Source organism: Venturia canescens, chromosome 5, assembly GCF_019457755.1.
Source record: "Venturia canescens isolate UGA chromosome 5, ASM1945775v1, whole genome shotgun sequence".
NCBI classification, from domain to species: Eukaryota; Metazoa; Arthropoda; class Insecta; order Hymenoptera; family Ichneumonidae; genus Venturia; species Venturia canescens.
In genome coordinates, this window is record NC_057425.1 from 13355592 (window position 1) to 13381803 (window position 26212).

At 39.1% G+C, this 26212-nt stretch overlaps 1 protein-coding gene across 2 annotated transcripts in view; it reads right to left on the reverse strand.

The window, feature by feature from the left end:
• LOC122410993 (protein Wnt-11b-2-like) overlaps positions 1–16096 on the reverse strand; it is a 30164-nt gene extending 14068 nt beyond the window's left edge. The window contains exon 1 of one of the 2 annotated variants that reach the window (XM_043419500.1): positions 15241–16096. In XM_043419500.1, coding sequence (XP_043275435.1) covers positions 15241–15341 — 101 coding nt within the window. In that variant the 5' untranslated portion in view covers positions 15342–16096. Of the gene's footprint in view, positions 1–4814; positions 4950–15240 lie in introns of those variants that run through there. The other variant, XM_043419502.1, reaches the window with a different exon arrangement.
• Between the last annotated feature and the right edge of the window lie 10116 nt (positions 16097–26212).

A 26212-nucleotide genomic window follows, 5' to 3' on the forward strand; every position in this document is an offset into this window, starting at 1 on the left:
AAAAGGCACATGAGGTGTAGGGTTAAACGACCTCGAATGTTGCACACATGTTCTTTGGAGTTCAAACTGTGGAATAGCACTTTTTCTCTAAGCTATCGCCATTTTTTATTTGTTTTTGAGTATGAAAATATGGGGACTGTGGAGTTATTTCCGATGCGTAGACGTTAAATGTTCGAAGTTTGGAAATGATTTACTAAAAAATGGCTGAATGAAGTGGATTAAAAATTGGAGAGGCTATAGAAAATATATCCAAAAATGTATTCTAAGGGTTTCATTAAGCGCTATCACCACTTTTCTCAAGCTGATTTTCCTCCTTAACTGTCACTTGATCTATTTACTTCTCTCGATCTATTTAATGCTGCCGGGCCTAAATAACCTCGCTCAAAATAACCTGGTAAAATAAGCAACGAACCAAATAAGGATGAACAAAAAAACAAGCGATGAACAATTTAACCCATGGACAGAACAACCCCGAGAATAATAATCGTCATTTAAGGTGGTTCCTCCACGAGACAGTTAAATTAGGAAATTATTTAAATTTGACATAAGTATTGTTTAACATGTGAACAACACCTTTATAAAATTTTAACAAGATTCACCATCCCGAACCCGAGATATATGTAATTGAAGTTGACTCAATTAACACGTAACATATGGACCATGCATAGGCAAACGGCACATTATTAATTCTACCGTTAGTACTAAAATTAGGAAGTTTATAAAAAAACGAGGAGAAGCTAGAGCAGGATATCACAGATATTGTGAAAAAAAATCAAGGTGATTGACCATCTAGTTTGACAGATATAGTCCCGAGAAGTACGAAGGTTTAGGCTGCATACGATATATTTTGCAAGCGAACAAGCGAATGTCGTCTGTATAGGCAACCTTTTCTGTGTTGTTGAAGCGTAGCCCGGATAGTTTCGTCTATAAAAATTTACTCGCGATGTCAGATCAAAAATACTTTTAGAATAAATTTTACGAAAGCAAATGATATTTGTACTATATCTGTTGTCACCGAGTACGTATATAGGGTCTTTGCAAAGTTATTGATTACGATCCGAACGAATTATCAACCCTTTTAATATGCAGACGGTACATAACTTTTGGTTGGGGCTGTCGTAGGGGATGGACCTTAAGGTCGAAACTATCCGGGCTACGCTTCAACACACAGAAAAGGTTGCCTATACAGACGACATTCGCTTGTTCGCTTACAAAATATATCGTATGCAGCCTAAACCTTCGTACTTCTCTAGACTATATCTGTCAAACTAGATGGTCAATCAGCTTGATTTTTTTTCACAATATCTGTGATATCCTGCTCTAGCTCCTCCTCGTTTTTTATAAACTTCCTACTTTTAGTACTAGAGGTAGAATTAATAATGCGCTGTTTGCCTATGCATGGTCCATATGTTACGTGTTAATTGAATCAACTTCTATTACGCATATCTCGGGTTCGGGATGGTGAAACTTGTTAAAATTTTGTAGAGGTGTTGTTCATATGTTAAACAATACGTATGCCAAATTTAAATAATTTCCTAATTTAACTTTCTCGTGGAGGAACCACCTTAAAATGACCTTTGAGTTTGCAATCACTGGAATATAGAGAATAAACGAAATATTCATTCGAAACGTTGATTGCGGATAAATATGAAACGGGATTTTTATTGCGAGGTTAAAAATGACTGCGAATGACCAAAATTGTTTTGGATCAAACTACAGAATTATAGAATCTACGAAAACATTGCAGTTGAATATGAAGAAAACTCTTCCAATAACATCAATTGTTATTGAATCGACCATTTTTTTTCTCAATCTACTAGATTCGAAATTCTTCATTATAAATTTATTGTTTATTGTTTTTGAGATGTTTAACGCCTCGAGACGTCTCGAGAAGACCCACCCTGCAATTTGTCTAGAGTTATTTCGTATATCGGTTATATTCATCACGATTATTTTGTTCATGGATTGTATTGTTGATCGGTTTTTTGTTCGTTGGTTAATTTACCAGATTACTTTGAGCGAGATTATTTAGGATGGAAACCCTATTGAATATCCGATTAAAAACTCCGGAGTTTTTAATCATTTCGATCTTGTCCTTCAACTTCGATGAATTTTCATTCATCAACTCTTCGAACTCTTGGAATTTGACAACATTTTTCGTCCCTCAGAAGTTCCGGATTTAAAATTAGTGCAGATCGGACTCAGATTAATTGAGCCAAAGTCGATTCGAACCGAGTACAGTAATTTTGATCGAGCCTCAACGTGCTGCCACTGATTACGAAAATGATCGAGACTCCAGGTGATTGAGCGGGGGAAAAAATTAGGTTTTCATAAGTGCAACGATAAAAATGAAGAATCCAATTTATTGATAAAGGAAAATAGCAGTTCTGGAGGATGTTGATCGGAAATTAAATTGATCAATTTGCCAGCGATGTTACGTAAGTCGTAATTGTACAATGTAAAGGTCTTGAGACTGAACCGGTGGCCGCGTTGATCAATCGAGTGTCTCGATTGAACGTGGCAAAAACGTCAAGGCTTATCGATCTTGTTAATCTGCGTATTAGAACGACAAAATGATTGCGCGTAACCGCGACGCGGATCAGCGTTGAATATGAAAACGGTTTTAAGCGTGGAAAAAAACGAGTCGGACTCTCTCCCGGGCGACTGCTAATTCACTCGGATATTTCCAATCTCGCGAACGCCTCTGAGAGCACAATTTACAACGTGCAGGCATTCGATCTTAGTCTGGACAGGCGAGCAGCGGCTTGAGACCGATCGATGTAATTATCGTTGTAATGAACACAGATTTGGATCCCACCGACAAACAAGTGTCACATGCTTTTTATGCGAAACTCCAATTTTCTTATTAAGCCTAAAAAACAATGTTTAGGTTTGAAAAATAGTTGCTGCGCGTTCACACCGCGAGTGAGAATCCGTGCAAAAATTCATTTCCTCTCACCGAAAACAAAATTTCGTTTAAACAAAGTGTTTTGTTGCTCCAATTCTTTCAACAAAATTTTTTTTAACGCTATTCAACAAAGTATTTTAAGGAGGGTGGATCGCGACGATACAATGTTGCCATGCTAAACCATGTTAAAAATATTAAGAATTTCAAAATTATAAGAATTTTATAAAATTTGGTACAAGAAAAAATAAATTTTTTTAGATTCCTCTACTACATAGCTCTCGAGTAATTGAACACTAAAGTTCACGTCTATAAGCATAGAGTTTACATATATACAGTTATACATCTCGTGTATAAGAACTTCGATTTAACGCTCAATTATTCGATAAGCACGTGGTAAAAAAATTTGAAAAAAATTGTATTTGTATACTTGGTGCCAAAGAGTGTTATCACCAAATTTTATCGAATTCTGATTACTTTGATTTCGTGATCCACCCTCCTTAAGGTGAGAGTCGGGCGACTCTATGGTCAAATGACTATTTATTAATCGTCGAAATAAAATAGGTTGTAAGAAAGGTTTTCTGTATTTTTAATAAACCTTAGGGCAATTTAAACTGTATTCGTATAAATTTATACAAGATCACATTTAATAATTTATGATTAGAAATATCTTATGATTGCTTATTTGACTCGGTTTTTCAATATATATCCATATGTATATCGGTTCTCTTCTCGCCTGACAGTCGAAGGATATTCTAGCCTCCAAACTCGCCGGCTATCACGAAAAGTATACATATATTTGTTTATGAGAGCCGTTTGAAAATTCTGTGACGTCATAAAACCGGCATATTCGCGTATATAAGAGTAGCGGCAGGGCTCGCGCTGGCTTTTCTTTTGCGCTGCAGTTTTTCCTTTTAATACTTGGCGTCGAGCCGCTACCGCGTCTCTTGATGTATACATTCTTAACGTTGCCAAGTATGTCGAGCCACTTCATGGCACTCGATCTCCTGCCATTTTCTGAGTTTTCATCGAGATTATTTTAAAAATTCTCTTCGAATGAGTCGATGGCCCTTTATTTTTATGGTCACATGGGGATCTTTATAGTATAATCTATGAGAAGCAATTTTAACATAAACTATATCTAATCGATAAGGAAATGAATTCTGCATTCATATAGTATTGGCGGGATGGGTTTCTCACAAGATGTCGTGTTATATTTATATTTTTGATCGTAAATTTCTTGATAATATAATCTTCGGTAACCTATTAAATCCTTTAGCCATATGAAAGTTTATCACGTAAAAAAATGATATTATTTAAAAATCACGAGTTCGTCTAATACCGATTGTCGCGCGACTCCTACCTTAAGGATGTATATAAGATCAATTCCGCAGTACATCTATTTATTTTTTAAGGTTATGCCTTAAATGTCAATAGCGAATCATTTCTGTTTGCATTTTATAATTTTTAATAAAATTAATATCCAATTTAATAACTGTGGTCAAGCACAAGCGAGCCAATCAAATAACATGTTCAATATGGCGAACGTATACTAACTATACAGAACGCCGCTGAAACGTCAAAAGTTAACCCCGAATATCTCCACAACGACATCGGAAACAGTGGCTTTTTTTTGCGTGAAAAAATCGATAAAACTTTGAAGTTTAAAAAATTTTTTTTCGTGGCCGTGCGTTGACAACGATTCATACACTTTTTTATCATTTTAGTTCGATTTTGTCAACTTGTGGTACAAACGACACGGATTTAAATGTGGCTTTAATTCCTTAAATATTTCTTTTTAACCATCGGCTAAGTATCTTTTTCTTTTTTTCAATCGATGCAGCGTGATCAACTCTATTAAATATTTCAAACTCATGAAAAATTTGACTCGTCGATATTTTTTACATACATCCTTAAGGTTCCGACAAAATTTCGCCCCCAAAGTCCACTGGAACGAGCACTTTTTTGGTGCTGCCTCTATAACAATGTTGACAGACTTGGAGATCGCAATCGCTTAATCCATCGAGGTGGAGTGCGGCCGAGAATTGTGTCTTATTTCATGGATAATGCTTCGACGTTATTTACATTTAAAGAGAGCAATATAGCATTATTAGATGAAATAGAGACCCTCAGGCCGAGGCGAACACGATAGTAAAGAGTAGTAAACTAATCACGCAAGCTCGCAGCCCACGAATGCAGTCGATCCGTGTATGCGCTACTGCGCTCGGCTCTCGCGATCGCGAGAACCTGTCCGAGTAGATCATTCGACACGCCGGAAGAGAGATCCGAGGGAATGAATGATATTTAGCGAGCAATAAGCCAGCTCCGTAGACGCGTGTCTCCATCAAAATGTGCAGTAGCCTCTGTCGCCTGTAATCCGAGCGCAATTCGCTTCTAACGAGAGACACTTTCATTTACTTGATTCGAAATTCGTTTGCTAATCGATCAAATTAACGAGGAATTTATTCGAAGATGAAAATCGTATCGGAATTCGAAGGCATTTTTCTGTTCACATCGAAAAATTAGTCACGATTTTTAGTGTCGTTTCATATTTTCATAGAAAAATTGTCATTTTTATTCATTCAAAATTATTGCGACTACAGCGCACTCGGTCCAATTTTCACGTGCGCGTTCATGCCATAATGACTGTTCAAACGTTTGGAATTATTAAAACATGGCAGAAGCGTCGAGAAAACAGATTTTTCTTAATTACATCAATATTTTGATGTAATGGGTTAACACATTGGTTAACCTCCCAAAAATCACCATTTTTCGAGAGAAAAATCATTAATTGCGAACTTTATAAGTATTTAATGGATTTTACGAAGCTGTAAACATATTCTTCGGATATATTTCTATCAGCACTTATGAAAGTTTGTGCAAGAGCTGTTTGTCAATGTTTGCAAATTTGTTTCTCACGAAAAAAGTATCCTCGGGCTTTGAAATTTTGACAGGAAATTTTTTTATTACCTCTTCGTTAATTCGATTACCAGATGAACTTCCTTAAACGAGAATTCGAAGGGTCAGAGTCTCAATTAAATAAAAACCTTTAATTAAATCGAATGGCTTTCGTGTCACGTGTTTTCTCTCAGAACGCACGTAGAAATTTATTTCTAAGATCCTCATCAACTTCATACTATATTATATTGTAGTTATGGATACACTCCCGTTGAAGAATTATTCGCACGCACACCTACGAGTCGTAAATAACGAGGCTCGTGTGTCTTAAATCACGATCTGACATTAAGTGCGTTCAAGAAGCGCGCCGTTCGCCTTTTTTCTCTTATTCCGAGCCGGAAATCGGCGTCAGCTGCGAAAAGACAGTGGAACAACTTCTTCTCGTGCGTGCGCCTCTCTCTCACTTGTCATTGATATCGGAGGATGAGAGAGAGAGAGAGAGAGAGCTCGGGGCTCGAGAGACAATGGCCATCGAAGTTGGTATGATCGAAATGAAAGTAAAACGACTCTTGCTCACTTCGCTTAGTCATCGCTCGTACGAAAGTTAATGTGCGCACACGTACTACAATCCATTTTATTCGTTCAATTAATTGTTGGAAAAATTACGTGTTCATTCACGTGTTCCATCAGAATCAGCGGTTCGCTCCGGTTCCCATAATTCCGGGGTATTTTTGTATCAATGCGACGTTTAAAAATGACCATTCAACGAGCAGGGCTCGATATGTCAAATAACCGAATTGTAGAACGGTCGATATTTCGATATTTTAAGGTAGGAGTCGCGCGACAATCGATATTAGACGAACTCGTGATTTTTAAATTATATCATTTTTACGTGATAAACTTTCATATGGCTAAAGGATTTAATAGGTTACCGAAAATTATATCAAGAAATTTACGATCAAAAATAGAAATATAACACGGCATCGTATGAGAAACCCATCCCGCCAACACTATGATTGCAGAATTCATTTCCTTATCGATTAGATATAGTTTATGATAAAATTGCTCCTCATAGATTATATTATAAAGATTATAATGTGACCATAAAAATATAGGGCCATCGACTAATTCGAAGAGAATTTTTAAAATAATCTCGATGAAAACTCAGAAAATGGAAGGAGATCGACTGCCATGAAGTGGCTCGATATACTTGGCAACGTTAAGAATGTATACATATATATATACTTTTCGTGATAGCCGGCGAGTTTGGAGGCTAGGATATCTTTCGACTGTCAGGTGAGAAGAGAACCGATATATATATGTATATATTGAAAAACCGGGTCAAATAAGCAATCATAAGATATTTTTAATCATAAATTATTAAATATGATCTTGTATAAATTTAGACGAATCCAGTTTAAATTGCCCCAAGATTTATTCAATACAGAAAACCTTTCTTATAACCTATTTTATTTCGACGATTAATAAATAGTCATTTGACCATAGAGTCGCGCGACTCTTACCTTAAAAGTTTTAATGTCAGATCGATTTATTGATTGATCTTGTATTTCCGCCCGAGCACGCTGGAGGCCGCAAGACAAAAAGATTGTACAGTAGGATTTTTTACAATACAAACATAACAGAAAGAAAATGAAGTAAAATGAAATGAAAGTAAAATAAAATATAACTAGAAATAAAAATAGTAAGATGCTGAATAAAGAAAAGCATTATACAGTGTAAGACAAAAATAAAATAATCTAAATAAAAATAAGAGTAAAGATGGGGAATACAGCTTGGAGTATTCTAGTGAGAGATCGATACTATTTAAACAAAATAGAAAGAATATGAAGTAAAAATAGAATAAGAATAAAATATAACTCGGAATAGGAATAATTCGCAGATTGGAGAAAAATAAGTAATTCGAAATTCTTATTTGCGATCGACTATTTAACAGATTACGCGTTCATCCGAATATTCCTTCTTTGGGAATTCGAAAGTCAAAATGGCGATATTTCAATTAAACTGGAGATCACTGGTCTGAGTAAGTGAGTGAGTGAGACGCTTGTATTTTGAGCTCCGTTGCATTTCTTTATTTTGATCGGTCGACTTTCCAACGTTTCGCCATTTGGCCGTTCGACTTTATGGTCTTTTCGTATTTCAACCTCAGCAATATTTAGTCTTTCGTTATTATATTTTCGAAATTGAGAATATTTGCAGTACTGCTGATTGCAGCAATTTATAAATCGAATGAACGATAGTCGAATTTTCGGATCGATTGTAATGGGGCTCGAAGAATCGATCGAACGTTAGAATCGATGGTGAGGTTTTTTCAAATTATTTCAGTTATTGAAACCGCTAAAATTGAATTTTTTAAAAGATAATCAATGAAACTCGACTCAAATCAATTGATTGCGAGTGCAAAAAGTTTTCGCGCATCGAGTTGGAGAAAAAATAATGTTGTAAATTACAATTTTGGAACGCCTTCGACTCACTATACGAATGAGAGCCCTGGAGAAAAGAGGACGCGAACAAATAACCCGATGATCTTTGGCCGTTCCCGGTCATAAAGAAGCATCTTTATATACGCTTGATAATAGTTTTGCGCCTACGGACGTCGAGAGTTCTCTCGAAGGTGGAGAACTCGTCGCTCGCGAGAGGTTCGCGCGACATAATACTATACAGACTGCGTGACCGCTTGAGAAAGATAGAAAATATTATTTATCGCCGGAATTTCACAATTTCGAAGCGAGCAACAGCTTCATCCCGTTCACGACGTCCATGCACGCAGCGACTTCGACGAATCCGTTATTTTTACGCACTCGCGCCGGAGCAGGCTTGCGTTCTGGGCATTTTTTAATGCTCATAATCTTAATCCTTATTATCAATCGTTTCTGTAAATATATTCTGAAATCCTCGATTTTTATGGACAGGAAAAGACCTTCGTGGGCGCGAGATTTTAGCGGGATGTGTTTTTTTTTTTTTTTTCTATTTTTTTGTTTGAATGTTTCGTCGAATTTTGATGAGTAATCGTGGATGTGAAAACGCTCATTTTCATCGGCGATAACAATTTCCATGGACTTGTAATCGTTTCTGATGACCCGCAGTCGCGAACACCCGGGGAAAATCGAATCCTCGACGAACTCTGGTATATCTTCGACTCCGAAAAGTGAATTTCTGCATTTCAATCAGAGCTCCCCAATTATCTCGAGCTCCTAACGAGGATTCAAAATGCTGGCATTCAAGTATTCGCTTGGAAATACATCGCGTTTATGATGAGCTGTTAGTCAATGTGATAAAGTACGATATTTTGCTGCTTTCCTGCGCGAGTTCGTTCGCTCTCCGCTAATTGGTTCGTTCAGTCTGTTTCTCGGTAACGAATATAATCCCTGTTCGAGTGCCAGGGAAGTTGACTTGGAAAATATGAAACATTCGCGATCGAATCGACGGGACGAATGACGAATTTTCGACTCGTCGCGTTCGGACCAATAAGAATCAGGGTCGTCCTGACAGCAGAAAAGTTTTTCGCAAACGTTTCTTACTTCACGCGGGAACAATTTCAATCCAAAGTTAACGTCACTGGAAGTTTCATTCACAATTTCTGGTAGGATCTGTTCAAACGTTGAATTAAAATAAAAATAAATAAGGCGTCAATCGACATTTGCAAATTCTCGAAAAAAGCGATCGATCGAATTCCACAAAGTATATGGAGCTCCGACAAGCATGAAACAGGACGCAATAAGTGTGAGGGCTGGTGCTGGTGATTATTCATCCAGATTGTTTGAATTTTTAGATTGTCAATATGGGAAAAACAAAAGAAAATGAAAATGAGTTTTGTTTTAGTAAGCTTTCTTTTCTTGTTGATTTTTTTATGTGTATTTTGTCAAACTCTGAAGAAGAGCTTTCTGTATTAAGGTATTCCTTTCACAAGCTCGAATATTCTGCAAATAAGTGATTTTAAATAACAGCAAAGTAAAAGTTCATGCGAATAGATTGACGAAATTTCAGGTCAGGTTATCGAACATTTAATAGAGAATATGAAAACTTGAAAAATCGTACACAATTTATACGGGAGCTTATGGAGATTTCATCATCACCGCATTTCTATTTAATAATTCTAAATTCCTGATACAAACTGTCTCACAGATAGAAAAAATCTAAGGAATCCATAGCGACGATAAAAATAAAGGTTTACCGAACGCCTGAAAGAGACTTTAACGATAGAAGTTGGAAAAATGGCAGAATCAGAAGCTTTTTCTACTTCTACATAACCGCGACTTCTCACAGGTTAGGAATCAGTCCAAATTTCGAGTGCCCCAATTTACGCGACCAAAAAACGCGGTCATGTGAAAGGAATACCTTAATGGTGATGAAATGAAATAAAACAAAATTCTTGTTCCTGATTTCTTGGATTTATAATCGATTGACGAATCATTATTGAGAATTTCTTTCACTCGTCATACATTTCTGCACTTTCTGAGTCGAGAGAGTTTCTTTCGTCCAAAGCCTATGTGGAGGTTGTCTCGCTACTGGACTAATTCTGTCAATACTCAAGTAGTTTGGTTAATTTACGCTCATAAGCCTATACTGAGACTTCTCTCACTTATGAGCCGACTATTTAAAGTATCTGAAAATTGTGTTGAAATGGCGATAAAAGCAATAGTATAACCATATCCCTTTGCACAAGCCTTTTAAGGAGTTTCGGTACAGAAGTCAAAATATTAAGAAATTGATCAAATTTGGTGATAATGTTCTTCAACATCAAGTGCGAAAACTCAAATTTTTTCAAAATTTTCTTCTACTTAGTTATCGAGTAATTACGCATTAAAGCAGATTTCTCATGCCCGGAATGTATGCCTATATATATGGAAACGCTATGCTTATACACGTAAACTTTAGTGATCAATTACTCGATAACTGTGTAGAAGAAAAATCTTAAAAAAATTGTGTCGTCAAATTTGGCACTAAAGAATATGTTCACCAAATTTTATAAAATTCTGAACTTTGTGAATTTTTTAATTTTTTTAGCATGGATTAGCATGGCAACATTGTATCGTCTGTACCGAAACTCCTTAAGAGGTTTTATTCGTTTGCGTAAACGATTCTTGAGTAAAAGCACATCGAACTAGTCTTGTGTTGATTTTTTATTCGTTCATGATCTAAATTGTATCACTAATTCCGGAACACGAAAACGAGTGGCTCGAAGGGTTGAAAGGATTTTCGAAACGTACGAGGCGACTGCAAGAGTGTGAAGTCGAAAATAAAATCGATCAGAATCACGCCGAGCTTCTGCTTCGTAGAAACTGGACGACGCTGAAGTTTGCAGCGTTGGAGTGCGACGAAATGAACGAAAAAATGATTTGTAATTGGCCAATTATTTATTTGACGAATCATTGGTGTAGGTTGAAAAACTAAGAATTGCAAATTCGGCAGATAACGAAATTGGAGAATTACTTGAATTATTGAAGGCTTTTTTAACATCGTTTCGTTGGACCCCAACGTTGCAAACTTGAGCGTCACGAAACTGGACTTTTGGCTGCTAATTCGAAGTGATGAAGTCCAACAACCGCAAGACCATTCGTGATAGAAGCGATTGTCCATCATGCTCGAAATTCAATTACGGATAATAAGAAAAAAGACGCGAAGAAAAAAATTTCGTTGGAGAAATAAACTCCCTCAGTCTTTTCTCCTCTCCGGCTGGCGAGATTCTGTCGAGATTTCGTGCATCGCGTAGCGTACCGCGAGGGAAGCCTTGATACGAGTGCTCCCTGCGAGGGTCGATGGATTAAGGTCTTCGCGCGCTTCTTCCACACACGCATGTATACACGTTTCGTTGCGGGCTTTCTTCGCATTTCAAAATACGACGGAGGGAATCTCGGAGAGCACGCAAAACCCCCATCACTCCTTCATTCATCATCCCTGATCGTCCGTGCCAACCCCCCGAAAGCCTTCGCACACTTCCGCTCGCTACAGCGCGAGCCCGGACACGGCCGACGAAATTCTACGCTTGTAAAACTTCCACCAGCCCCTTAACAACGAGCCTCCTCCGACATTTCTGTCTCGCTTTAATCACATCGACGTGCACGAGATTTCGCTTTCCCATCGATAAAAACTACCAAAAAAACTCGCACGAGCCCAATGAAATCTCCGAAAGAACGGCAACGCCATCGTGCTAATAAAAATTATCCGACAACCATCGAGCCGATCAGTTTCGCTCCTTCGTTTATCAGACCAAAGCGCGATCTCCCCATCGCCAAAAAATTCGCAACCCCGCGCGAACATCCCGCTCCCGGAGCTCCAACGTTTTCATTTCTTCCGTAAATAAAAATTCCACAAACCCCGATCCAAAACGTCAAAAACTGACACGAAATTCCCACTTTGAGTATTATACACGGAGATAATGAAATCTGAAAAATTACCGTCCAGTAACGATAGTACGGTGACGAGCTGCAATTCGTCATGTGATTAAGAAAAAATTGAATTTTCCTATACATTAAATAATAGTCATTGTTAAAAGTAGAAACTTTAACAGGATTGTGCCTCGAAGTACGTCGAAAACAAATGTCCGCTCAAAGGTGCCGTACTTTTGAAGATTATTTCAATATTTATTTACGAGCGTCACCGTGAATTTTACTACGCTGCTTTTACCATTTCTCCATCGTTTTTATTAAATAAAAGTAAAATTGACTGAAGCTTTCGTAAATTTAAGTATGCGTACCTTAAGGTGGTTCCTCCACGAGACAGTTGAATTAGGAAATTATTTAAATTTGGCATACGTATTGTTTAACATATGAACAACATCTCTATAAAATTTTAACAAGTTTCACCATCCCGAACCCGAGATATATGTAATTGAAGTTGACTCAATTAACACGTAACACATGGACCATGCATAAGCAAACGGCACATTATTAATTCTACCGCTAGTACTAAAATTAGGAAGTTTATAAAAAACGAGGAGGAGCTAGAGCAGGATATCACAGATATTGTGAAAAAAAATCAAGGTGATTGACCATCTAGTTTGACAGATATAGCCTCGAGAAGTACGAAGGTTTAGGCTGCATACGATATATTTTGCAAGCGAACAAGCGAATGTCGTCTGTATAGACAACCTTTTCTGTGTGTTGAAGCGTAACCTGGATAGTTCCGTCAAAAAATTTACTCACGATGTCGGATCAAAAATACTTTTAGAATAAATTTTAGGAAAGCAAATGATATTTGTACTATATCTGCTGGCACCGAGTACGTATATAGGGTCTTTACAAAGTTATTGATTACGATCCGAACGAATTATCAAGCCTTTTAATATGCAGACAGTACATAACTTTTGGTTGGGGCTGTCGCAGAGGATCAACCTTAAATTTCACAATCTGCAATACTTATCATTACAAAACTAAAAATTCCGCAAAATATTGAATTTTTTTTTTCAATTTCGCGCTAAAATCACCATTCAATTATCTCCGTGTAAAATCACAGCAAAATTATCGCAGCGTTGTTTTCTTGAATCCGAAAAAAGCACGTTGACCCTCCGCAGACACTTTCCTCGTGAAGGATCCGCAGCGATTTTCGATCGATGTATTTTCATCTTCATTTTCTCCTTTGGCAACGTTTTGCTTCGTACACGTGACGTATCGTATAAATTAAGCAGATATATATCGACGTAATCTCTCCCTACAGATGACACGAACACATATAAATGGAAAGTTTCATGGTAGAGAACGATGGTTGAATGTATAAGTATACAGAGGCACGTGGGTCCAGCAGCAAGGACACACAATCCATGCCCGACATGATCAATAACCCCCACGTCACTTCTTTGTTCCCAATTAAATTCGTCAATGTCTCTCCTTGCCTGTTAGTCTGTTCTCGTGCACCGCACGCACGCACGGTTCGAGGGCTGCGATTCCTTGTTGTTATTATTATGAGGAACAAATTAGTTACAGCTACTTTGTCGTGGAGAATGAGAGAGGAGCAGCCCCTTCGTAATTTTTGTTTCGTTCGTAGACTCCGCTCCGCGGTTGTCGGCGCGATTGCAGCGCCCGAAATCCCCAAAGTCATTTATTGGCGCGAGGTTCATGGACGAAGGTCACGAATGAGCTTTCTCGGGGCTCGGTTGAAGTTTTTTTCAACGACGACGCTGAAGTTTGCAACGCGTCGGAGTCCAACGGAACGAAGGAAAGTGACATTTGCAATTGACCAATATTTCATTTCACCGCATGAGCATCGGTTCAGGTTTAAAAAGGATAATTACTGGAATAATTCGAGGCTTTTTTAACATCATTTCGTTGCAAGCTTCAGCGTCATTTATCAACGAGAGTGCGTCGACGACTTTGTCATTGATGCTCTCTCCGAAGGAATCCAAGGGAATCGAAGTTCCTGTTGAATTGCCACAGAAAATAGTAATTAGCCCGTTCCCATAGGCCCACGGGGAAGCTTTTATAAATAATTTATGTGAGTTTTTTATCGTTGGATGTAAACGTGCGTAAGAGAGCACCAGCTGCGGCATGGTTCGCCGTGTCATCATCTTGTCTTTTCGAGAAGGTACGACGATGGCCCTCACACGACGACGACGAAGCCAAAGGATTATGATATAGCAGAACTCGCTCCGCCACCCCGCCTCACCATCCTTTTTTATGTGTGCGTCCCTTTTTTTTCTGTTTCAACGCTTTTTTGTGCGTTTTTTTTTCGTTTTTTCATTTTCTCTCATCTCCATTCTCGCGTATCCCTCCCATTTTTTTGCTTCCAGACTTATTTTTATTTCTCTAATTCTCTGTCGAAGGACGCTCTCCGTTTCCCTCGCACTCATCGCATCCGCGCCCGCGCCCGCGCGCACACACTCCGCATGAGAACTATTTGTTTCTCATTAACGTGCCTACATTAATCTTTTCTTAAGGATGCTCGAGGACCCCCGAGCGATCGCTCCTCCCGATCGCCCAGAGCGTGAGAGCACGCACACATCGCTCACCTCGCGGCGTACACGCACCTTCTTCGAAATATACTTCCACCAGCAAGGATGAGGGGTCCGCGAAGGGGATGCGGAACGAAATCGCCGCGTGGTCTCACCACTTCCCACCCGCACCAGCTTATCGACGAGAAATACCTCCGGACGGACGGGAAAAGGGAACGGATAAGAGGAACCGGATTTCGATAGTTTATACCGCGCGGATTTACGGATTTTAGGCGGTTTTCGGGGAGCGATAACGCACTGCTCGAATACTTGCAGAAGGAGAAAATATTTTGAGCCAAATTTCGCGACGCTGCGTACAATTGTTTTTTCATTTATCTGCCGCGATGTTGGAAGAAAATAATACGAGAAATATTGAGCGAGAATTGTAGAGATTTCTGAACCGCCGCTGCGGTGAAACTCGGAACGCGCGCTCGCGAGACTATCAATGAATTTTGATTGGCATTGAAAAAAAAAGGTGACGCAGGATACTCACAGCCACTTGATGCACGTCGCACTGTCCGCGAGAATTAGAAGAACGAGGAGGGCAACGATTCCCGATGACTTGACGACATTGCGAAACTTCGTTCCCCGCATTGTTTAACCGGTTTTTTCACATAATCAGAAATATAATTGGAGGGACACGCTAACTTCGGCCGCGGTGCTTATCGGCTCACATGGGAAAGGAGAAATTTAAGCTCGCGCAAGACTACTTCGGGGAGCGCACTGAAATCAACGGACTGGGGAACCTTGACGAAGATTCAAACACCTCGGTGACTGAATCGTTGCGGATCTACGCGGCGATCGGTGACGCTCCCGTTGATCGGGAACCGATGATTTTCCATCGGGAATATAAAAAGCTCGGAATTACGGACACTTTCACTTTCATCGCTATTTTCATGCTTTAAAACTATCGAGACATCCGAACAATGTTCGCGTCGCAATAAAATCATAAAAGTTTGAATAAATTTGAATTTTGTACGAGAGAATTGAACGAGCAAAGCTCCGCGGGACTGGCTCAAAGCAGCGAGGATCGATCGATGGATTTGAATTTCGCACGAACCACTCACTTGCCACGCTCGACACTTCACATTATATTTCAGGAATTTTCGAAGCCTCGTAAACTCCGAGACGTGAAAAAAATCGACTAAAAATAGTCCCGCGAGGAGGATCTTAATCGCTTTATTTCAGCGAGCGAAATCGCGACCGCATTTGTTTCATCGAACGACTCCTCGTTTACGTTTTCTCTTATTATCCCATCGACGGTTGATCGTCGTGTCTGCGTGCGAATCGGAATAATTTACGAGCTCACTGACGCGCGACGATCGTCCTGTGCTGAGAACTCTCGAAGAACTCGAGAGACGTATATTCCGGAGTCGAGTGGCGGGTCGTTCGTGCGGTGGTGGAGGAGCCCGGAGCCCCGGCGGCGTGCCGGTTACAGGTGTCCGAAACGGAGCAACGCCGTTGTACTATAGGGCATAACGTTCCGCATTCGAGAACTCGCGCTCCGGAATTGGTGGTGGTTCGAGCGAATGTGATGAACGCGTGCATGGGGATTCGTCCTGTAGGTGAATATGGCCGAGTCGGCGCGTGGACAGAGTGCCTTGGCATCCCTTGCCCCACGGGGGCAAAAGAGGAGACGAATCTAAATAACGAATTGATATTTTTTAAGGGGGGGAAAAAAAAGGAGCTCGGCCGCGAAAGAGCTTCTGTACGATCGAGGGATGGCAGACTAATCGGTAAGAACTTGTTTTATGTTAATATTTAAGTTGCATCATTCAATTTTATCCTCTCGAAGCTTTAAACGCGCTTTTCTCGGAAGCATTGTCAAATCTTGTGCAATCGACTTCATTAAAAAAGGATTCTCTTCAGAAAACTTATCGCTACGTCGCGCATCGCGAAGTTCTTTTAATAAATTTTTTGGGTTTGTTCTTTATTACCAATTTAGTGCAAAATTTTTGTGTAAAATTCCATTTTTTTTTTTCAATTGGCTGCCATTTTATTTATAATCGAAATTTTCAAATTTCCTACGATGCTGCGATAGCTGTATTGTTATAATTTAATAATCTTTTTGAATTTTTCATTTCAGATGCTTGCTGCGGCACTTGTGCTGTCAAGCGTCGGGGAGTCTTTTTTTTTGAGACGCCATTTACCGAGCGCTCCTCTGCTTAATAAAATGTACTAAAAATTCTTGAAAAATTTCCTCGTATACTTCATCACTTCAATAATTAATAGACAAAATTTCGAAAAATTAGAACGAGCCCTTTAAAAAAAAAAAATTCCAAAAAATGCCTCAGTTCTCAGCCTGCTGTCACACTGATAATTCCCCTTAAAACTGTAACAGCTTTTTCACCCCCAGGGTTCTTTGGTTCAAGGAAAAATTAAGAGAATTCAGTGGACCAGAAAGTCGTATTTCCTGGGATCAAAATAGTCGATGATCCTCGAGAAATGTCGTTGAATTTTCGTTTTTTTAAGTAAAAACATCTGGGAATGAGAGAGGTGAAGAGTCGACCGTGCAAAAGAGATTTCGTCGCCCTACGAACCAAACAAACTTTGCATTTCAACAATTTTTATTTTCCTCCTTAATTGATTCATGCGATTTCGATCGAAATTGTTGAAGCAATCGTTAGTTTCCAACCGCCGAACAGATTTTATCCTCGGCCACTTTCGACACCTTTTTTCATCTTAAAAAGTATAACAATAAATTTCGAAATTGAGGGGGTTGGAAAAAATACTGATAGAAAAAAAGCAACGAGAGGAGGTGGAGATGAAGGAGGGTCCGGGTCGCCCCACCACGAGCCAGCATCCAACGGCTTATCCAATAACCATCTGTCATTCGACAGGAGTTGGAGAACTCACGCACGTTGTAGCGCAGAACTCGCACGCACTCGAGAACTTTCATTCAGGATTTTTCGATCTCTCGACACTCCTCCTCCCGCGGGTGCTCCGCATCTATATTTTAAGTTTTTATTCCTTTTTTTTCTATTCATTTTTTCGATTTTCTTATTTCAATCTACCACGGTGGTACGACAACACGAAATGACTTCGTTAAAATGATTTCTCATTCGTTTATACGTTATTATCCCGAACAGGCGAACTCTATTTTTATCCTCTTTCTTTGCCATTCTTTTTCGTTCTCTCTCGATCATTATTTCTTCATCTCTCGTGTTATTAATTTTTGGATAAATACAGTGACGAGTTAATAACGAGGGTCTCGAGGCGAGGACCAAATGATTTAGGAGCATCGAGAATCGTTCCGGGCTCTCTTTCGTTTTTTTCTTTCCGTCATTTTTTTTGTTTTTTTTTTTTTTTTGGTTTTTTGTTCGACATCATTCTCCTGATTCACAACAAATTTTTGTACATTTTTTTCGAGGCCTTCGATTCCTCATGATGCTCATGATAAATTCACGCCGCATTCGTGATTTTTCCCTTTCGATTTTTCTTTTTAAACTCCTTTGCTCAGACTTATTCTGCTACAATGGGTAAAAAATTTGTCGAAATTTTATACAAAATTCACACGAAGGAAGGAGGACCGAGGATGTGCTCATCGATCCGGTTCGAAGGCACGGTTCGAAGACACGAAAAGAAAAGCGTATTGCAGTACAAAAGAGCCGCTCGGTCATTACACGTTGTGCTAGCACGAAAGAAGAAGAATTCTCTCTTTACAACTCCGCCCTCTCCCCGCTTTCCTTTCTCTCTTCGTCTCTCTCTCCCCCTCCGTTTCGTCTCGGCCTTCTTCACATACTCGCTCACTCTCTCGCCATGCTTCCTCGATAATTATCACGAGATCGCTCTCGCGGGAGACTGACACGAGAAAGGAACCGGACAATTAGCTGAGCAAAAAAATCGCTACCTTTTTTCCGATCGTTGCGGTACCACTTTGCTTGTAATTGTACATAAGAAAACTCGCAAGAGGAAGAAAAAAATGAATAATGTTCTTCAATCGTTTTCTATAACTCGTGCCCGAGCTCACTGAAATGAGGAACAAAAATGGATTATTTTTTTATCATCCAAAACAGTGTCATTCGAGTTTTTTTCGCGTCGTTTTCAAGCACAATGGAAATATGAATTTCGAAATTTTGGCGCGGACATTTCGATCGGAAAATTTCAATTTAGATTCGCTGATTTTTTAATTTTTTAAAAAGTGATAAAATTCAATGAATAAGTACTTGAAAAATCAATCCACGAAAGAGAGATTCATGAATTATAAAATTCATCGATTTTATCAACTTTTGGTTCATTCGAGTTCTCTTTCGTCGTTTTCAAAATTTCAATGTAGTTTCGTAAATATTTAAACTCTTTCAAAACGGATAAAATTAAACGAAAAAAGTATTTTGAAAAATCCACGAAAAGGAGATTCGTGAATGCGTTAAATTAATCGATTTCATCAACTTTTGGTTCGTTCGAGTTTTTTGCATCGTTTTCAAGTACAACGAAAATATGAATTTTGAAATTCGAGGAGATATTTATATCGGAAAATGTCAGTTTAGATTAGCTAATTTTAAAATAAATCCAACGAAAAAGTACTTGAATAAAAATCGGCAAAAGGGAGATTCATAAACAAGTTCAATTATCAATCGATAATTATATAAACTTTCGCTTCAATCGAAATGAAAAGGTACGAAGAATTTCTAAACTTTCATACATAAAATGTCGAAAAGAGACGAACGAACTTCACCGCGCACGTCGGGGGGTGGTTAGAGTCGAACGAATTCGTTGAGCCGTTCCGTATAGCTCGCCGTATACACATCGGTTGGGGAGGCTCAATTATTTCGAAAATTCGGAATATCCGTAAATCCGTAGGCATAAGGAATCTCTGCCAATTGTTCGCATCCTCGTTCCGCGGGATCGTTGAATCGGCCAATAATTCGAAGACGATAGAATCGATTGTTTTATTCCCTCGAGAGGATATCGTCGGGAGCCGGAGGGAGCGAAGGAAGTAGATTTTTCTCGAGGAGCAAGGAAGCTCCGTAGGGCAGGGGAGGTAAAAGTGAAAAAACGAAAAGTTTGTGTGTATGTCAGGAGAAGCCGGTGTATTCAATATTTAATTGGGCCTGTATGAATATAGTGGGCGGGGGGGTGCTCTGGAATATTTCATGGGATTTGTGATTCGAGCATGAGATCGAGGAAAGGAAGTGAAGTAGGATCGAGCTTCAGGACGGGTGCTCGTGGCGAAAGGACCTCGCTTCTCCTTCTCTTCGATTCCCATGTATTTTCATCTCTTGCATCCCGTTCATAGTACTCCCCCCCCCCGAGTAACGCCGAAAGCGGCAACAAAGCCGATCGGGCCGAGTCATTCCGCGCCATGAAGCTTCCATTCATATCTCGATAATTAGTAAGATCGGTGCACACAATGCGCCACAGCCGTGCACGGGCGTATTCTTTTATCTTGTTTTCTTTCATTTCTTCTTCTTTTTTCTCCTTCCCTCTCTTTTCATTTCCTTGTCCTCTTCTTTCCTGGGCTGCTTCGCGTTCCCGTTCCTCCGAGCGTGTCTCTCGTCTTTTCTCCTCTTCACCTGCTCGTCTCGCTCCCTTTTCTTCTTCTTTCTCTCCCTTTTTATTCTCTTTCATCCTCGGTGCCTCGACAGTTTCTTCTTTTCCTCTTCTTCCACTCTGCTTTGCCTCGCCCCACTCCTCGCCGCTACCGATAAATAATCCTCTGTCAGACGTTCATTACGTCGTTAAGTTTCGCGGTCCAAAGCTATCCTCCTTTTCCACCCCACTCCCCGAGCCTTCTCAGCTTTTTCTTCGCTCCTTCAATCTCCTCTTCTCCTTGGACTCCGAACCTAATAAGTGCCCCCTTTTACCTGCCCGCCCACTTTCAGCCCTCAACTTTTTCTTTCCGCTGTGCTCGCTCCCGCATTCGCGGCTATATGCCCTCCAACATTTTTTCTCGCCTCTATAATTCTGTGGCTCATCCTCGCCTTCGGGAATCATATCGCATCGCTCGCACTCGCCGCAAGTGTGTTCTGATTATTGTCCGCAGTATCTCTCTCTCTCTCTCTCCTTCATTTTTTACTGCTGTCACTCACTACCTTTTTCACGGGGCTTTCATCCACTCGCTGCCAGAATCGCAGATCGAATGAAATTATCCTTTCAAGCTGACGAAGAAATAATAAAGTCTCTGCACGAGGAGAACATTGACTCTCGGAGACAGTGCACTGATGCAAATTTGCACCCGCGAAAATTTCGAGTGCCCATAAAACTTCGAAATTCCTTTCTTCGATTTGCCCATTTTTCTATAATAAAACTTGATTTTTCCATTTTTTTTAATCATTGTTATCGATTACGAAGGAATTTTTACCCCTGAACAGTCTCGTTGTACAATTAATTCCATACATTCACGGATGAAATAAAGAGTTTTTAAAAGTCCAAGTGTAAATTTGCACCAGTGTGGCTAGTGTGTGACCTTAAAGGGAGTTTCGTGTCTACCGGTTGAACGGTAATATTCAGCGTGAAATTCATGCACTGGAAAGTTTACCGGATGTCTTTCACTGCGGAGACAAGCTAACGAAAAAAATTAATGCTCTAACGCACTGTAAAATTTTCAATATTTTGCCGAATTTTCAGCTTTGTTATAGTAAATATTGCAGATTGTGAAATTTGAGGTAAGTATACTTAAATTTACAAAATGTTTAGTCGATTTTACGGTGCACCACGGTTACGGTCATTTACCCACTTCAACAAAGTAAACATTCGTAGGGAAATTTTTACAGTGTGCAGCACGGTAAAAATAATGAAATGATCTTCAATGGAGTGAGGTTTCTTACATTTATTTTAGACATACTCGGGTAAAATTTCCTGCTTTGAACAACGAATATTATTAAATGTATAGGAAAATTCAATTTTTTCCCTATAATAATATCATGAAATGCAGCTGAACGAATTTTTCAAATTTCATTCTCTCCTTGCATCCGAAAAGTAGATTTTTAGTTTCTCGTCGATATTTTCCCTTCTTTCTCTGTCGTTCGCGTCCCTCGCCAGTTTGGGTTTGCTCGTCTCCTTCGAATCTTTACCCCAATAAGATATAAGCACTCGTTTATTAATTTTAGTATGTAAGCTCGCGCGAGAGATTTTTTATCGCGCGAGAAGGAATCTGGTCCGGAGCACGAGGCGGTGGCAAATTTTACAGTTTTTTTGCACAACGATCAATAATAGTTCGTTGGTTCGTGTTAACGAAAAATAGTAGAGAATCGATGAGTTAGAAAAACTCGTATATAATTTTTCTCACACAATAAAACAGCGATGGAGCTGGGAACATTTGGAAGATTCTCAGCAATCAGCGTCGTTAAAATTTTCATTGAGTTGCCACACTGATTTTTCGGCATTTTGGTATTGTTGAGTAGAAAAAAGGAAACGATTTTTTAGAGTACACTTGATAGCCAAAGCGGAAGGGAAATGCAAAGCGTACAGCAGCAGCAGCAGCAGCAGCAGCAGCAGCAGATGGTGAGCCAACGATCCTCGTTTATTAAAGCTGACTTACGTAGCCCCAACTCCGATGATTTGCAATACCACAAAAGCCCTCGAGGAAATGCTCCCTTCTCTTTGCTCTTCATTCTCTTTCTTCATTTGACGAACCCCTTTCGTCATTTTGGACAAAGAGAGATGAAAGAGGGGACACGAAGATAACGATCAATTTTCATAGAATGAAAAGTCCTCAGTGGAAAAAAGGGGTTTGCCATTCTCCAAGTTCTGGTGGATTCTACCGAAGCGTGGGAGTTCCCGAAGTTTGAGTGCTCGCACACGATCTTGGACAATTCCCGACTGATTGCCATTTGATTTTAACTCGTTCGAATGTATTTTACCGCTTTCTTCGTCTTTTCATTTTTTGCATTGTTTTTTCAGCAAATTATTAAATCGTTCAGCATCGCACGAACACAAAATCGGCAGGAGACGATACGCGCGGCAGCCGCAAATATGAAGATTGCTAAATGAGCCGTGGCCGTCGGCTGTCACCCAACAAAAAAGGTCTCTCCCTGCTTTCTGCGGCACCCAGCCAACAGCAGCGACAGCGATCACGTCCCCCACAAAGTCCCGAAGTCACGGGACGAACTACCCTCTAAAAACCGAGCTACATACAGGACGTTCAAAGAATAATCGATGTACAAAATCAAAGATTTTCCAAATGTACGCAATCGTCACGAACTATTGTAATTTTACGGTCGACGAGAAACGTGCGAATTCAAAAATCGACGTTAAAGTAAACTTTGCTGTATTATTCATATTTAGTAAAACTGGTGAAGAGTTTTCAGTGCTTCACTCGTGGATGATGAAAAATGTGTTGTGAGAAATACAAAAAAATTGTTGATTTTTTATTTAATGATTTTTTTTTTAATTTTTTTTATTTTATATTTATTTGATTTTTTTACGGCTTACGTACGTCCAGCAGTGCTTAAAACGCGCTAAATTTAATTTTCTTGCTCCCCTAGCCGAAAGTATGCACTTTCCGGCCGCATTTCAGGCCGGGAAGAGCATTTTTCGTGGCCGGCTAACTCGGCTAACTTCAGTGTGCTCTGACGATATTTTTGCGGCCGGTGATCCTTTAACATTTCGATATATGAATGTGAAGCCTGTATTCGTTGCCATGATTTTGTTTATTCGTTGCCAAGCATCATTATTATTTGCTTCAAGCGGGCGCGTATAGCGTAGCTTTTATCATTCATGTTATGCGCTATACTGCCATAAACCCGGACGAATAACATACATTTGTTCGTTCAGATGCGAAAACAGAAAATAATGTAACCGAACTTATAAAATGAATATGGTCGTCCGGAATAATGTTGTATTTCCAAATTCCAGGTTCATAGGAAAGCACATATTCATATAAATTGTCAAGTATAGCGGGAAATATTCATATATAAAAATTGTTAACTATCATGGGACTTTGAATCAGACATGTATCAACGAATTATTTATTTGTACTAATAATATTGTTGTATCATTGTGTGATATTTTGTGTGTGTTTTTTTACTTTTTGTTTATGTTTTTAATGCCCGCCCCGACCAGCAAAACCTCGGCTTCGCCTCGGTTCTGCAAAAGTCGGGCGGGCACCCCCCCCCCCCCCACCCCTCCTCGCAATTGCTAGTAATTATTGAACGTACTTTCGGCTACGGGATCAAGAAAAATAGTATACAACCCACGGCCCAAATGTTAGATGCCCTGGCATGTGCGACATGAAGGCCTCGGCTTCGCCTCGGCCTTCATATAGCACATGCCAGGAAATCCAACTTTCGGGCCTAGGGTCGTAATATACTATTTTACACTTTGTTTGTTTATACTTTGTAAAAAAATGTATTGCATTTTGTTTTTTCAAATATTATAACATAAAAAATCACGTTTCTCGAAGCACTATGAAAAAATAGTTGCTCCACGGTCTGCATCATTTCTTCCTGAAATGTTGATAGATTTTTGAAATTCGAAAAATTTAGCAATATTTACGACAGTTCAAAAAAGTGTGCATCTCGTGACATAAATGTCACACTTTAATTGTGTTTATAAAATTTTTTAATCACAATATCGAAAATCCGACTCGACAGACTACAGAGAAAACAATTTCGAATATTTAAAAAAAAGCATCGAAAAATATTAAAAACTGTATGAATTGTCACGCAAACCGTGCCAGAAAAGTAGTCTTGAGAATAAAGTATTTAAAGTTTCAAGTGCGCATCAGGCTCTCTCGCGTTGGGCAGTCACGTTTTCTCTATAATGACATTCGATTTATAGGAAATTTTTACAATCGACTTTCACAGAATATGCTTAAAACTGTAGAGAATAATAATCTGTAAAAAAAATCGATTTTTTGAAAATTCATCAGCTTAAGTAAGGCCTTAATTTTTATTTTAAAAAATGTCTCATTTAATTTTTACTTACTTTTTTAATTTTTTAAATTCAATTTATTTTATAATTAGCCAATATTTAAAAATAATTTTATTTACTCGAACAACGGAAATTTCGATGATTCGCTTCGTTATTTGGTTTGATTCATTTCGATGATTTACTTCGTTAATTTTTTCGTCGCCCTGTAGCTTAAGGCAATAAAGATAGCCAAAGAAGGAACTTAAGGGAGCACGAGCGCAGTCGCACGAGTGAGGTGTGAAGAATTCGCGTGCAAAGGCACAGATCAGATCACGTTGACACCCCAGAGAACGATTGTCATCGACATCGAGCGCGAAGCGTTGCCAATCGCCATGCTCCAGCGTGGAAATTCGTAACACGAGAATATTTTTTGTTCCCTTTTTACATCCCTCTTTTTCTCTCTCACACGCTTTTTTCTTTTTATGCAAGCGCATTTCCCTGTATCGTTATTACAGAACATTGCGTGCCATTCTCGAAAAAGAATGAAGAGCAAGCCGATCGTTTAACGAGAACCTCACGCACACGAATGCTCGAGTAAGCGGAGGGGGAATGGAGGGATCGCTGCGGTTGAAGCAACTTTTTAATGCCACGCTACCACGAGTGCGATTCGACGATTTTTCATTCTAAATAACAAAACTTTAAGGTAACTCCTGTACTGCATGCTAGTCAAATGAGTGCTAAATTTTCGAAACGCTTTTAAACCAAGTTTAACGTACCGATTAAATGTATTGTTAGTGAATTTGTATTACAGCGTATCTCATTGAGATGTAAAAATATTAAAAACGCTAGTTTTACAAAACCATCAACCGATTAATGCAAATTTCCACGCCGACACATTTTCACTCTGGTTTTTTTCAAAGAATTATCTACGTTTTTTCATCGATTTTATTGCAACAAGTCTCATTTTGTTCGTCAACCGGTCCTCTATGAATCCACCGTGTAGTTGTTTTTTTTAACTCGATCGTTTCACTGTTGCAGCTAATTGTTCATTAAGTGAAAAAACTTTTTCATTCACAATTTCTCTCAGGAATGAGTTTAAAGGAAAATCTACGTGGTGAATTCGTAGAGGATGAGTTGAGGAACAAAATATGACACTTGGTGCAATAAAATCGGTTAAAAAATACAGATGATTGTTTGAAAAATACCTGTGAAAATGTGTCATCATGGAAATTTGCATCTGTCAGTTGATAATTTTGCAAATCTATCATTTTAAATATTTTTTCACGTTAATAAGATATGCTTGAATACATATCTTTTAACAATAAGATTAATCGGTAGGTTGAACTTGGTCTAAAAGCGTTTTGAAAATTTAGCACTCATTTGACTAGCATGCAGTATACCTTAAATCAGTCAAATAGTGGAAGGAAAAACATGATCGCAGCTGCCTTATTCGGAGTGGAATAAAGTCAATTAGTTTTCTAACACGCATTCGAGTCGATTCGATAACGAACGAAAAGTTTGTCCAGCAAGAATTGGACGTGGTAAAATATCCATCCGATTCAAATTTGGCGAGTTCGTGTTTCCCGAATTTGCCTGTTATTAAACAGATATCAAAATCCCACGCTGAGCTTTTTCACCGTTTTGACTGTCGTTATAAAAACTCGGTCGAGGAC